Here is a 12,515-nt window from a genome sequence, read left to right as displayed (position 1 = left end):
TCAGGATGCTATCCTGAAATCCTGTAGAATTTTCTTCCACTCTGTCTGAGTGGCCGTCAGTCATCCCCTCTACAGAAAACATCTGACCATATGCCTAGGCGAGGCACTGTTGAGTTGGGTCCAGCCACATGGCAATGCCATCAAGTCATAAATTGTGTAAATGTCAACTTAGAATATTCAGTATAACATAACATATTTTTTAAGACCACATTCCTGAAAACTTTAAAAGGGCTGTAGGTAGACCTCTCCTAAAGAACGCAATCCGTTCATCTCATGAATCCAGGCGTATCCAGCTGTCTTACTGGATGTGCTTCTGAGGCCTGCTTTCAACCGTGAAACAGGAACTAAGCCTTTTCAAGTCTCTTTGTTAGAACAGCTGAAAAAAGCTGATGCAGTTGATGGGGTTGGTGTTGTTATCGTATTTGACACTACACCATCCACCTGAGCTGTCTGCGACATGAGAGCTGTTCAGGTACAGTCCTCACACGGATTACTGGCTTTCTGACAAGTGCTGGGATCTTGTTGATGTTGAGAGTTAAAAACGCAAGCATCTTCTACTTCAGTCAGCCTTCTGCTTAAAAACTGATGTTGGATTCACGTTCTCAACATATGCTGACCACTGGTTTACTAAATCTGGATGGACAGGTGATATGTTTCTTGTGAATCATGAAGGGCTTGGTGAATTTGAATGGCCCTAAGAGAAGATCTTTGACTCTTAGCTTGAAGGCATTGTCCCAAATCTGCCAATAGGGTAAATAACCAGGACTTCTTTGATTGATTGATTGATTGAAAACCATTTCCCTCCAAGAGATCAACAAGAAAAGACTTCTGCAAAAGTCTACCTTGACTGTCGTAAAGTAGGAGTATCACAGGGAAATGGCTTACAGTGCTTGTATCTCAATTAAAGCTTTCCCAAATTCATCCGGTCCTAGCTGAGATATGAGGTATAGACGTTTTCTAAGCTAGCCCACATTTTCACAGTAACAAATATAGCGGCACATGCCCACTAAAAGCATGAATTCAAATGTCCCTGCTGTTGATTCTGCAGGTTTATCTTGTTGAGGGAGGATTGGCGCAGTGGTATATTAGAATATATTTATTATAATAATATTAGTTTATAGTTTGTTTTTTGATGGACTGTCTTCTTTTATCAACTATCCTTATGGTTGGTTTCATGTTGTAAAACACCCTGTTAATCGTTTTTAGTTTGGGCTATTAGGTGGCGCTGAAAGTGCTACCTTGAAGCCGAACCTTTTGTCATTAAAATAAGAACTTTAACATAAGAGCTTCAAATATGGGCTTTGAATGAGGGTCTGTAATACTTTTCCACTAGAGATGACATTTGAGGGGGGATACACAGTTGTTAGGTTATTGCATCCCTCCCATTTCCTGCCCCTAGCCATGCTAATCCCTATGGCTATTCCCACACATTCCTGCCCATCTTGGAACTCTTTGAGCTCTTCTATGGAGGCAGCCATCTTGGATGACTGTCTCTAAGGAAGCTCTCTGGAAACAAGGCAAAACTAGGGGGCATCTTTGCATTGGAAAAATATCATGCACCTTCCAAATGAAATGATACATTGTTTAAAATAGCTAAAGTACTCTGCATTTTGGGAGCTTGTTTTTATCTTTTCCATTTTATTTTCCATTTATATGTAGAGCACATTTTAAATATATGTAAGATACGATTTCTCAAGAATACTAATTAATGTTAAAGAAGGATTAACCCTCTCTTTAACTTATACAAATATTTCTTGCATCTCTTCACCCGGTTTTAACACCCTACCACCGTACGCATGTATTCCCTTGATGGCAGCGCTCACACAACGTGTAACAGATTTTATGACACGGCACACTCCCGCCAGGGACTTCTTCCACTGACCATGAATGTGGCGCACAATAATAAACGCCTTTTGATCTTTATTTGAACCACAGGTTATTTCTTGAAAAGGCACCCAAACCGTCTCACACCCACCTTAACAAATATCCAATGTCGCAAAGGACCATGAACCAGGCCAATGTGTAACAAGGAAATATTTATTTATTTTTAGAATTCAAATGAAAAATCAATGCAAAACATAATTTAGGCCAGCAGCCACCACGGTGTGGCAATGCAAAACCTTATAACACAATTAATTCAACTTCTAACACAAAATACACACACCTTTAATAGAAATGGAAACAATCACTTTTCTTCACAATCACAGATGGCACATAGGTTATGCACTCCCCCTGCAACTCTTCCCCCAAACACCTGCTGACTAAATTCCTTGTGGATGGAAAGCAGAGGCAAGGAGTCAGAAAGAAGATGGGAAAATCAATTTTTAAATTAAACCCACCACCCCAGAACCGGAGGCCAAAAAACGAAAATGAAAACCCTCAAGATTAGCAATATGGCATACTCAGATTTCACTGGTTACTTATAAATCAGTTACAGTTGCGGTAGGATAGCTAGGACAGAACGTTGTGTGGCTGCACTAAAGAGACAAGAAAGCTTACAGGCTACTGAGCAGGACACTAAAGCAATGTGAACACAAGTGTGAAAATCGATCTCGGGAGGAAAACAATGCACAGCAAAACGCACGCGGCAGGATTGCAATTTCTTATTTCTCACAGGCTTTAAACTGGAAAACAGCTAAGAAAATGGGCTTAGCAGTCAAAATAGAAACCCGTTTTTTGGGATGAGGAAGAAAGGCACAGAACAGATAGGATACTGAGGGGAAGGGATGACTCCTTATATGATGATAGTGTAGGTTTTTCTATGGGAAATGCAAATTGGATTTTTTTTAAAGAAGAGCAAAATACACAGGCAAATTCGGTTTTGTTAGCACAATGAATAGTTCTACTGAGACTATATTTTAAGGACTATAATTATTAAAGAAAGGCACTTGTCATGAGGTTGTTGTGTTTGAATTGAAGCCAGCTCATCGTAAATCTCTTTATAAGGGAATTCATTGATTTATTTCAAATGATACTAGGGATTTCCACAGAAAGAATTAGAACAGAATTATGCTAACAGATATAGGCTAACAGACTCTTCTAGGGAAAGGGTAAACAGAGGATACTGACAATTTAGAAAATGACTATGGTTTTTATTGGATTTTAATAGGATATAAGGGTCAAACGAGCTGGATATGCAGTTTTTGGTACGGGGTGGTAGGATACTTACAAGGCAAGCTTGAGTTTGGCAATTTGGACAGCCAGCAAGGTCTTTAGACAGCGGGCCAAGGATCTGGTCACTGGGCAGCGGGGTCAAGAGATCTGGTCACTGGGACAGCTGGGCTCTCTGTAATGGGAACAGCTTGGCAAAGGGTCTGATCACTGGATTCTCCTAAAGGGGACCAGCTGCCTTTCCTCCTTTCACCCTGGATTATTGGGTACGCCTGGATCTGAATAGGTGCTTCTGCCTGGATATGGATGGGTTGTTCTGCCTGGATGGAATCAGCTGCATCTGGGTCGGGTTTTTGAGTCTTTGAATCTGGAATCTTGAATATCCCCTGTGTCTCCCTGTCTCCTGCTTATATAGCCAGAGTGGCATCATAGAATTTTAAAATCTGGGGGGAAGTACTCTTGACTTACCCCTGAAATGGGATAGGCCAGGCCACCGGTGTCCCCTCCTCACTCAGGGCTGATTGGTTCAGAGGAAGTGACCTCATTTTATGTGTATGCATTTTATGACTCCCATTGTCTCACAAGCCTATTTTTACAAAAATGAGTTATGGCACAAAACTTCAAATTTACATTCTGTGTGAAGTTGCATCGCCCTTTGGCACCATTTCACCATTTCTAGGAGAAACATAATATTAAAAATTCGATGTTTGATGTCTGTGCCTTTTATACTTCACCCAGAAATGCATTTTTACTGCCATTCAAGTTCACCAAGTGCCAGAAAGATGCACACGGTCTCATTGTGCTTGTCCAAAAATCCCACAAAATACTTGCATAATATTGAATTCTTGCTTATTTAGGGTGCTGAGCAAAATGTCTTGATGTACAACAGCTTTTAAAATCAATGGGCTAGATTAGTCACTTGTGTGGGCGGTCCTTCCACTCCCCCAACCAAATTGTCTCCCCATGGGTCAGCCTGAACAAAGGGTTTCCATGATTTTCCAGCATTGGATCTTTCATGGATTCACATGCTTAGAATATTCCCCGTCGACAGACTGGACCGAGGGTTCCCAGTCTGTCGACGGGGAATATTCTAAGCATGTGAATCTATGAAAGATACCAATGCTGGAGAAATGGAGTTACAGGTAAGAAACTATTCCCTTCTCCAGCATTGGATCTTTCATGGATTCACATGCTTAGAATATTCCCCGTCGACAGACTGGGAACCCACGGTCCAGTCTGTCGACGGGGAATATTCTAAGCATGTGAATCCATGAAAGATACCAATGCTGGAGAAATGGAGCTACAGGTAAGAAACTATTCCCCTCCCCTTTGAAGCTATCCAGTGGGTGCTGGGAATGAATGTAGAGGAAATCACACCTCTGGGCCAAAAACACAGGGCCCCGGTCTTCTCCATTGTATTTGATGGCAGTCCTGCCTGCCAGTCTGGTTGAACCTATAATTATCACACTGTCAGTCCCATAAGAAAAGAGCACATGCCCTTGCAGCATCAGTTCACTGGTAAGTGTGAAATTAGCCTTTCTGACAAACTGTTTTGACAGGAATTCCTGGGCCTCAGCCAGGCTGATTGAAGTCTTTTTTTGGGGAAAGAGCATAATATACATAGCTTTACAGCCCTTCTACCCACATATACAATTGTGTTTCTGTGCAAGCCACAGTATTATCACATTTAGTTTTCAAAGGGCATTTTCCTACTTTGCATTACGTTTCATGTTAATTTCACAAAATGCGGTTTCTGCCACACACGGTTTCCTTCCCGTTAACTTTCTGAAAGGCTTATAACGATATGGTCAGTTTCTGGACACAGAGATATGCTGCAAAGAGTTTCTTGGTAATTGACACGAGACAAGAGAGAGAGCCACACTATAGCTTTCCCTTGCAGTAATTTGCGTGTCCTGGTTCATTTCAAAAGTAAATCCTAGCCATGCCAACTTGAAACAGAATTCTTTGCTCTTCATGGACTTTATTAATGAAAGAAATGCTGTTCTGGGAGGGATTGCCTTATTTTATGGCAATCAAATGAAATACACATACAGGGCTGTGTTTTAATGGAGCAAAACTGTGTGATCTTTAAAATGAAAGGAGGCACAAGTGTGATGCCTTCTTAAATGCAGGTCATTTTCTTGTGCAGCATTGAGTCTTTAAATGACAGAACAGCAATATAGAGCCATTCTGAATTTAGGTTATTTTCTCTAGATTCACGTGAAGGGAAACAAAATGCAGCCGTTCTTGCGGTGGCTGTGTTCAACTCTCACCACATATCACACATGTGCTAGGGAAAGAAAGGCACAGCCGTTTTGTGGCATTATTTCCGATGCAGTTTTTGTTGTAGGGTGGTTCTGCCTTAGGCCTTAAATGTACCCCAAAGCATGTCAGTGACCATCTTCCACAACCCAACGTAGTGTTGCTCTTATTGGGTGCAGAAATCCACACCAGATGACACTGACATATCGTGCCCCTGCTGTGTTCTCTGTGATGCCTTATAAAAGCCCTGTTTCGCTAGATCAAGTCTCCCCCACCCAATTCTTTTCATAACATCACTCGGTGTAGTGTTGTCGAGTGGATGCCTACAGCCTACCTGGCTTTTTTTGTATAAACATCCCCACCGAGTTAATGTGTTGCACTTAGTTGTAGGGCTGAAGTGTCCCATTTTATTTTATGGTACCTGGCACAATGGTGGAGAGGGCGGAGTGGAGGATGGGGTTCACGTTGCCACCCATGCCCTTAAGAGCTGCATTGCTTGGTTGGGGGTCCATTGACCCCTCTGCTTCTAGACTGCTGTTCTGGGATGCACTGCTCAGTTGTTGGAAGCTGTATTGCCACCAGGGACACGAGGAGCTGTGCTGCTGTGTTGCTTGCACATGAACGCACTCTTTATTTTTGTGCGCCTGCTATGGACTGTGTTGCGTGGTTTTGGTCGTGCATAACTACAGTAATTCTGGTGTTATGTTATGGGTCGGGCTGCTTGGTTCTGAGCCCCTGAACGATAGCTGTATTTCGGAGCACCATGTATAAACCGGTAAAATAGTTCAGCGGTTGAGTCCTCGCTGCTGCGCTCTGAGCGTGATCTGCAGGTCGCAGGTTCATATCCTGGCAAGGCCAACTCAGCCTTTCATCCTTCCGAGGTCGATAAATGAGTACCAATTTCGGTTGGGTGATATTGTATGTAAATATGTGCTCTGTAAAGCGCTTTGTATTAAGGCGCTATATAAATACCACATCATTATCATCATTATAAACTGTGCTGCTTGGTTCTGGTCCTTGGACCCCACACGTAGACACTCCTACGTCATGGGTACCATTACATTGGGTACGACACATCTACTAATACAACGTTTAGATGCAAAAAGGTGCTACTAAAGAAGATGGATTTTTATTGGGAGCGCCAATTTGTGTCAAGAGCTTGATATTTCAGCCATGGAGGTGATCCCCTCGAATGCATGAATGTCCTTAGCATCTTGAACCTGTTGAACAAAAAAGATCGAATACGAGAACCTTATTTATCAGTTCTTTGGTATTTGTTAACGTCTTTGTAACGCGGAATCATCAGTATGGCAACAAACTAGCACTCTTGAATATGTCCAGTGGAATATGCTTAATACACTGAGCTATAATTAGCACAGGCATGTGTGCACTCATGACACCTTGATTATATTGACACTGTCTAACCAATTATTCATACTTTCGGAACTTTGGTGGTCATTTCGAAGAAGCGTTCTATTACCGACTAGCCATATTTTGAAAAGACTGCGAGATATTTTCGACGATAACATGAATCTATTTATATTGGTAACGGCTGATGTGTTTGCTGATCATAGGAACCTGAACTGGCAAGTACACTGATCCGATTGCAGATGTTTTGCAGTACCTTTTGTAGATATCTCAAAACGCAAATAACGAGAGTCTGCTTCTACACTGGGGATGGGTGCATGGTAAGGGGAAGAACGAGCTGTTCTCATGTTGCCTTCCATGTATTACACAGCTGTATCATTACATGGATTAAAGGAGAGTGGCTTTTTAGTTTGGGCTATTGGGTGCTGCTTGCGGCACCTATAAGCCAAAACTATTGCATCAGAGTACAGATAGGAGGAATGGCATATGTGGAGGGACACAGCCTGTAGGTAGTGTTTGTTTGCCAACCCATTGACTGCCCATGTCCATACTAATCCCATGGGTATTCCCATCCAGTTCCCGCCCCTCCCCGTCCAAAACACTTCCTCATGGGAACTTGTTCATCTAGTTTTATTCTAGCCTTACCATCAAAGTTTCCAATGGAAGTGCCTGCCACTGTTTTTTCAAAGCAGTCTTCTGAGAGTTACTAACTTAATTGGAGTTATAATCCCACTACTGGTGTGATAAAAATGTCTTACCAGGTCTGACTTCAGGCACTATTTAAAAAATACTTGCGTGTCCTTCACTGAAGTCCTGTTTAAAAGTTTGGCAAAGCCAGCAGTTTTGACTTGTGTGTAAGCATTAGGCATGTGCCAGGCCCTGCTATTAGATGCCCAGGTACTCACACAATTTTGCAGCTGCTACCATCAATGGTCAGTTAATAACACTACGGCTGTACCTGGAAAGTGCCTTTCCCTTGCCTACACTAAAGCCCAAACAGATGGCACTGCCAATGCTTGTTTCATAAGTTTTGTGTAAATATCTAATATGTGCTCAATCAAATAAAACAACTATAGAAAACTGTCCCACACGATTGAAATTCACCGTTAACGCCTGCCAACGACCTGTCTGTCAAACAGTTACCTATTTTTTTCCCGGACTTCTAAGATGGTGTACAAATGCAAAATGTGGGAGTATGTCTTGTTTTACAGAGGTTTGAAATGTAGCATATTCCTTGTCCTCGGTTTATTTCACTGGACAGTGTTTATTGATTCATGTTAACAGCAATGGAAGGACAAGAGGAGCCATGCTGGTTACTGAATGACTTCCCAGGCTGATGGGCAGCCCATTACAGCACTGTGCTGCTCTGAGTAGTCTTCTCCCTAGAGGATGAAGTAGTAGAAGAATAACCCCACGCTGGAGCATGGCAGCTAGAGCAGGACTGCTGGGCTCAGAGAGAGGGCCACCAGGAGGAACATGTGCTTTATTCAGTGGGGGAAATGGGCAGAGGTATTTGTCATTCTAAATAATTGTGAGAGAATGTTTCGGCCAATAATGGGCCAGGGCGATAGGGATTTGGAAGACTTCAGTATGATGTAATAGCATCAGGTGGAGAGGGCATTTTATAAACAATGTGTTAGACACGTGGTGGGAGATGGCTGCATGAAAGGAAATAGTCGAGGAGAGGGGTCAAGACAGCGATGCGTGGTGATAGAACTATTGCAGCTTGAATTCAATGACTGGTGAAGGAGCAATGGATGCATAGCAGAGTGTGGGAGTTCTACTTAAATGCATTGCTATAGGTTCTGTGGCACTTGTGGTAGCTAACGCTGCAGTGCAATGGATAGACACAGTCATGAAGTGGTTTGTGAGGGAGCCGATGGCAAGGAATCGCAGTAGCTCATGCAGTGACTGGCGCCTTGCAAGCAGCAGCTGAGTGTAATGGCATGTTTCTCTCCTTGTATTTGTATTGTTGGAGCTCTGCGGAGGGGCACCATCAAGAGGAGCAAGACAGACCTGCTCAATGCCGAGGACACCGAGGATCCGCTGGCCGACATCTCATCTGTGGGTAAGAGCGTGTGTCCAAAAGCAGATGAAACTTCTCCCCTTCCCGGTAGTGCTCCCAGGGGCTAGACTCTAGCCGCTAGAGTGTCTGCTAGAAATTGGGAATTTAAATGAAGAACGTTATACCGCTGCATGATGATATGGTTGGAGTATGTTACACACACACACACACACACATGTATACATACATACATACATACATACACCCAAATCAGGACTGGATCTCAGTGGCAACGTGATGTATCTTCTTGCAGCGCCCATTGCGGAAATGCAATGAACCGTATCAATATTCCAGGGCCTGATGTGTGGGTGCTGCTGTTAATGGAGTCTTTGGCTCACGTTTGTATTCTCTTTGATTTCCATGGCTGGGCTGGGATTACCCTAACGTCTGTCTCCTCTCCCTTGGCAGGCTCCCCCTTCGCTCGTGCCAGTATCAAAAGTGCCAAGCTGGAGAATGCCTCGTATTTTCACAAAAGGGAGCGGAGGCTACGCTTCTACATCCGTCGCATGGTGAAAACTCAGGCCTTCTACTGGACGGTGCTCAGCCTGGTAGCGCTCAACACCTTGTGTGTTGCCATCGTGCACTACGGCCAGGAAGACTGGCTTTCCGACTTCCTCTGTGAGTACCATCAGCCTTGCTTTCAATGTCCCTTTACAGTTCAAGCTGTTGACCTCTGAAAACTGTGCTCTTCAATTCCAGTGCAATACGTTTGGAAAGTATATCTTATTATGGAACCGAAGTAAACTGTACACCTGTTGTTTTCTATAAAGGCCTAGCCTGTCCCGCCACATGCTGGAAGATAGAACGGACAGATGCGTTGAAGAAACAGGATGACTTTTTCTTTTCTGTCTTATTTCTAGAGTGTCATGTGAGATACGACCTTGTTCTGCTCTAACACCTGCCTCTCCCTTGTGCCCCAACGGATAGACTTGCCCCCCTTCCTTATAATGTCACTGTGCTTTACTCTGGGCCTGGTGCCACTCCTCCTCTCTGCTGGCTCTGCTGAGCTCAGCATCACCATCGCACCTGGCTTATGGTCAGATTCTCCACTTTCTGCCATGCGGCCCAACATGGATCCTCTTATCTCGCTACCCAGCCGTCCTTGTCATGTTTCCTACCACCAGTGCATGTTTGCTCTGACTTCTTTCTCCCATTGTGGTCCATACCAACTATAACCCCTGCTATAGTGTATTATTCTGGCCACATTTGCATCGCATGGTCTGAAATAAAGACGCTTCAATAGGATGGTTAGCACAAGATTGTTGGACTCCCAGTTTGCCATTGGATATCCTCCAATCTTAGCAACTATAGAGCTTAGCGGATTTAATTCAAGCGCACAGTGAATGACCAAAAAAACCTACCATGCGGCTCATCTAACAGTAGGACTCACCATAAGACTCACCATAAGATGTAACACAGGCTAAGTACCTTTGTAGAGGGCATTGATAGACCCCTGCTACACTTGTCCTAACAGTAGGAATTACCATAACATGTTTTATACAGGTTAAGTATCTTTTTAGAGCTCATTGAAAGATCCATGATTAGCCTACCTCTGTGAGACTCACCATACAGTTTCTCCCAGTTTAGAGATCATGTAACAGCCAATTGGGTTCCCCCATTTATGGGAGCTCTGTAAGACCCAACCTCTGCCAATAGAGTTAAAAAGTGGAGGTCCATTGTGAAATGCATCCAATTTCTGCGAGCACTATCAGGCATGCTTTTATTTTTCTCACATGTCAATAAGCAATGTGCATCCCATTGTCGATATTCTGCCAATTTAGATAGCATTGTATTTCAAATCCATGAATCCATTTACTGTACACGCTTTAGAGCCACTATCAAGGCAGAGAAAAACCAAGTGTTTCTTTTCAGATTTTATGCAATCCAAAATAGGCAAACATCTGAAAATGTCCATAGACCTCATGCCCTTTCTGCAAGGTCAATCATTTAGAGATTAATTATAACAAGACCCTGATTTACTGTACATTTATTTATTTGTTTTGTAAGAGGATTCAATTCAACACTACAGCTAAGTCAACGCCTAGTCTATAATACTGAATGAAAACCCTTATTGATATATCTTTAGGTCCAGTTCATGCGTTCTGGATGACTACCCCTATATAACACCCCTCTCTTGGAATCCCCCTGACCCCACTGAGCCAAGAAGTAGTTCTGTTTTGCAAGTTTAAAAGGTTTATTTGATAATTTAAACAATAGATATATATATGTCACACCTTATAATAAATTAATAATTGAATATCACACTTAATCTGATATGATACAGATTAACAACAGAGAATCTGGCACTAGCACACTTCTTATAATCACTAATGAGTTGACAGGGAATGGATAAGGTAGCACACTGGTAAATAGGAACAAAAGTATAATGTGGTAGAGGATGCTTTATGTAAGCTCAGGTGGATGCAATATTCAATGAATGCAGTAGAGAAAATACTCAATAGGATTTCAACCAAACAATGTAATCACTTTTCTCTGGCTATTCACTCCCCCCCTCCTTATGCAATGCAAGGAAATGGAAGGAAGCACACAGTTCTCAGAAATGCAATCAATGTAATCAGTTCAATCCAGCAAGCTTAGACAACAGAAAACAGATAGGAGTTTTGAAATCACAGGCCCAAATTGCTTCGATATGTGCTGGCAATGAATTAAAAAAATATGCTAAACGCTTTTAATTCCCTTACAGAGGTTCAGGGTGAGTGGTATCTAGTTAATATTAGTCCAGGCTCACACTAGCAATGATGCAGGGATAGTTAGCAGGTTAAACGAATTTCTGGCAAATGGAAGGCAAACAGCAGCAGTTTTTACAAGTGAAGAAATTGCAAATCGCGGTAAAATTCGCGGATGCGTGTTCCGCGATTGCGGTAAAACTATAAGGGGTAGGAATGCGGTTCTTGGTGCGATTCAAAGCTACGATTCTAAGCTATCAGAGGAAAGTTACTGCAAGTCTCTAGCCCAAACGGTCGCGGAGATATGAGCGATTTAATAAAGGTCGTTTTTGGGTTTGCAAATTTCAAAAGCTCAAAATGACAAGTGCAGCTTGCAACTAGAAATGACAGGTGACAGCTAGGAGGCAGTTCTACTTAGGTTAAATAGATTGAATTAGATGAATTTAAACTAAAAGCTTGGTTCTACACAGTCCTGCTGGGTACTCACACAATATTCTTGAATTAAATGGGCCTCGCCATGGATCTGGTCAGGGTTTTGGACTGGGCTCGGGTCTCTCTCTGGGCACAGCACTGCTTTCTCTCTGGGTACAGCACTGCTTTCTCCCTCTGGTCTGGTCTCTAGTTCTGGATAGATTGAAGTCTCTAGTTTGGCTCTCTGAAGGTTGATGGAGGTAAGTATGGATTTTTCCGGCAGAGCGTCCCGCTGCAGATGGAATTTGAAGGTCTCTATCTGTCCTGTCTGTCTGCTTTTATGTGTTTAGAATGTGGGTGTGTTCTAGCATCACTGACCCTACCTCTCTCTCAGCTTCTAATTGGTCAAACTTCCATTTATCATTTGATTGGGGAATGAACTGTGAGTCAGCGTGATGTCATTTTACAGCCTGCAGAAAGTCCACTCCTCCTGTCAACTTACACACAAATCTAGATTTGAAACAAATACATATTTGCAGAGGTACATATTGTTTTAAAATCATATGCACCCATCATGCATTACAGGAGGTATCCCCTGTTCAAACTCTGCT

General features: G+C 42.8%; 1 protein-coding gene across 18 annotated transcripts in view; it reads left to right on the top strand.

Annotated features, from left to right (window-relative positions):
- The window catches only part of CACNA1A (calcium voltage-gated channel subunit alpha1 A), a 2,932,691-nt gene that overhangs the window by 1,157,728 nt on the left and 1,762,448 nt on the right, over window positions 1-12,515 (top strand). For 11 of the 18 annotated variants that reach the window (XM_069604315.1, XM_069604309.1, XM_069604325.1 and 8 more), the window contains 2 exons: window positions 8,718-8,809; window positions 9,215-9,424. In XM_069604315.1, the coding sequence (XP_069460416.1) occupies window positions 8,718-8,809; window positions 9,215-9,424 (302 nt within the window). The remainder of the gene's footprint in view (window positions 1-8,717; window positions 8,810-9,214; window positions 9,425-12,515) is intronic. The other 7 variants (XM_069604327.1, XM_069604317.1, XM_069604313.1 and 4 more) reach the window with 1 other exon arrangement.

This window comes from Ambystoma mexicanum, chromosome 3q (assembly GCF_040938575.1).
Source record: "Ambystoma mexicanum isolate Mex_15411 chromosome 3q, UKY_AmexF1_1, whole genome shotgun sequence".
Classification (NCBI taxonomy): Eukaryota; Metazoa; Chordata; class Amphibia; order Caudata; family Ambystomatidae; genus Ambystoma; species Ambystoma mexicanum.
This window is presented reverse-complemented; position numbering and strand designations above follow the sequence as displayed.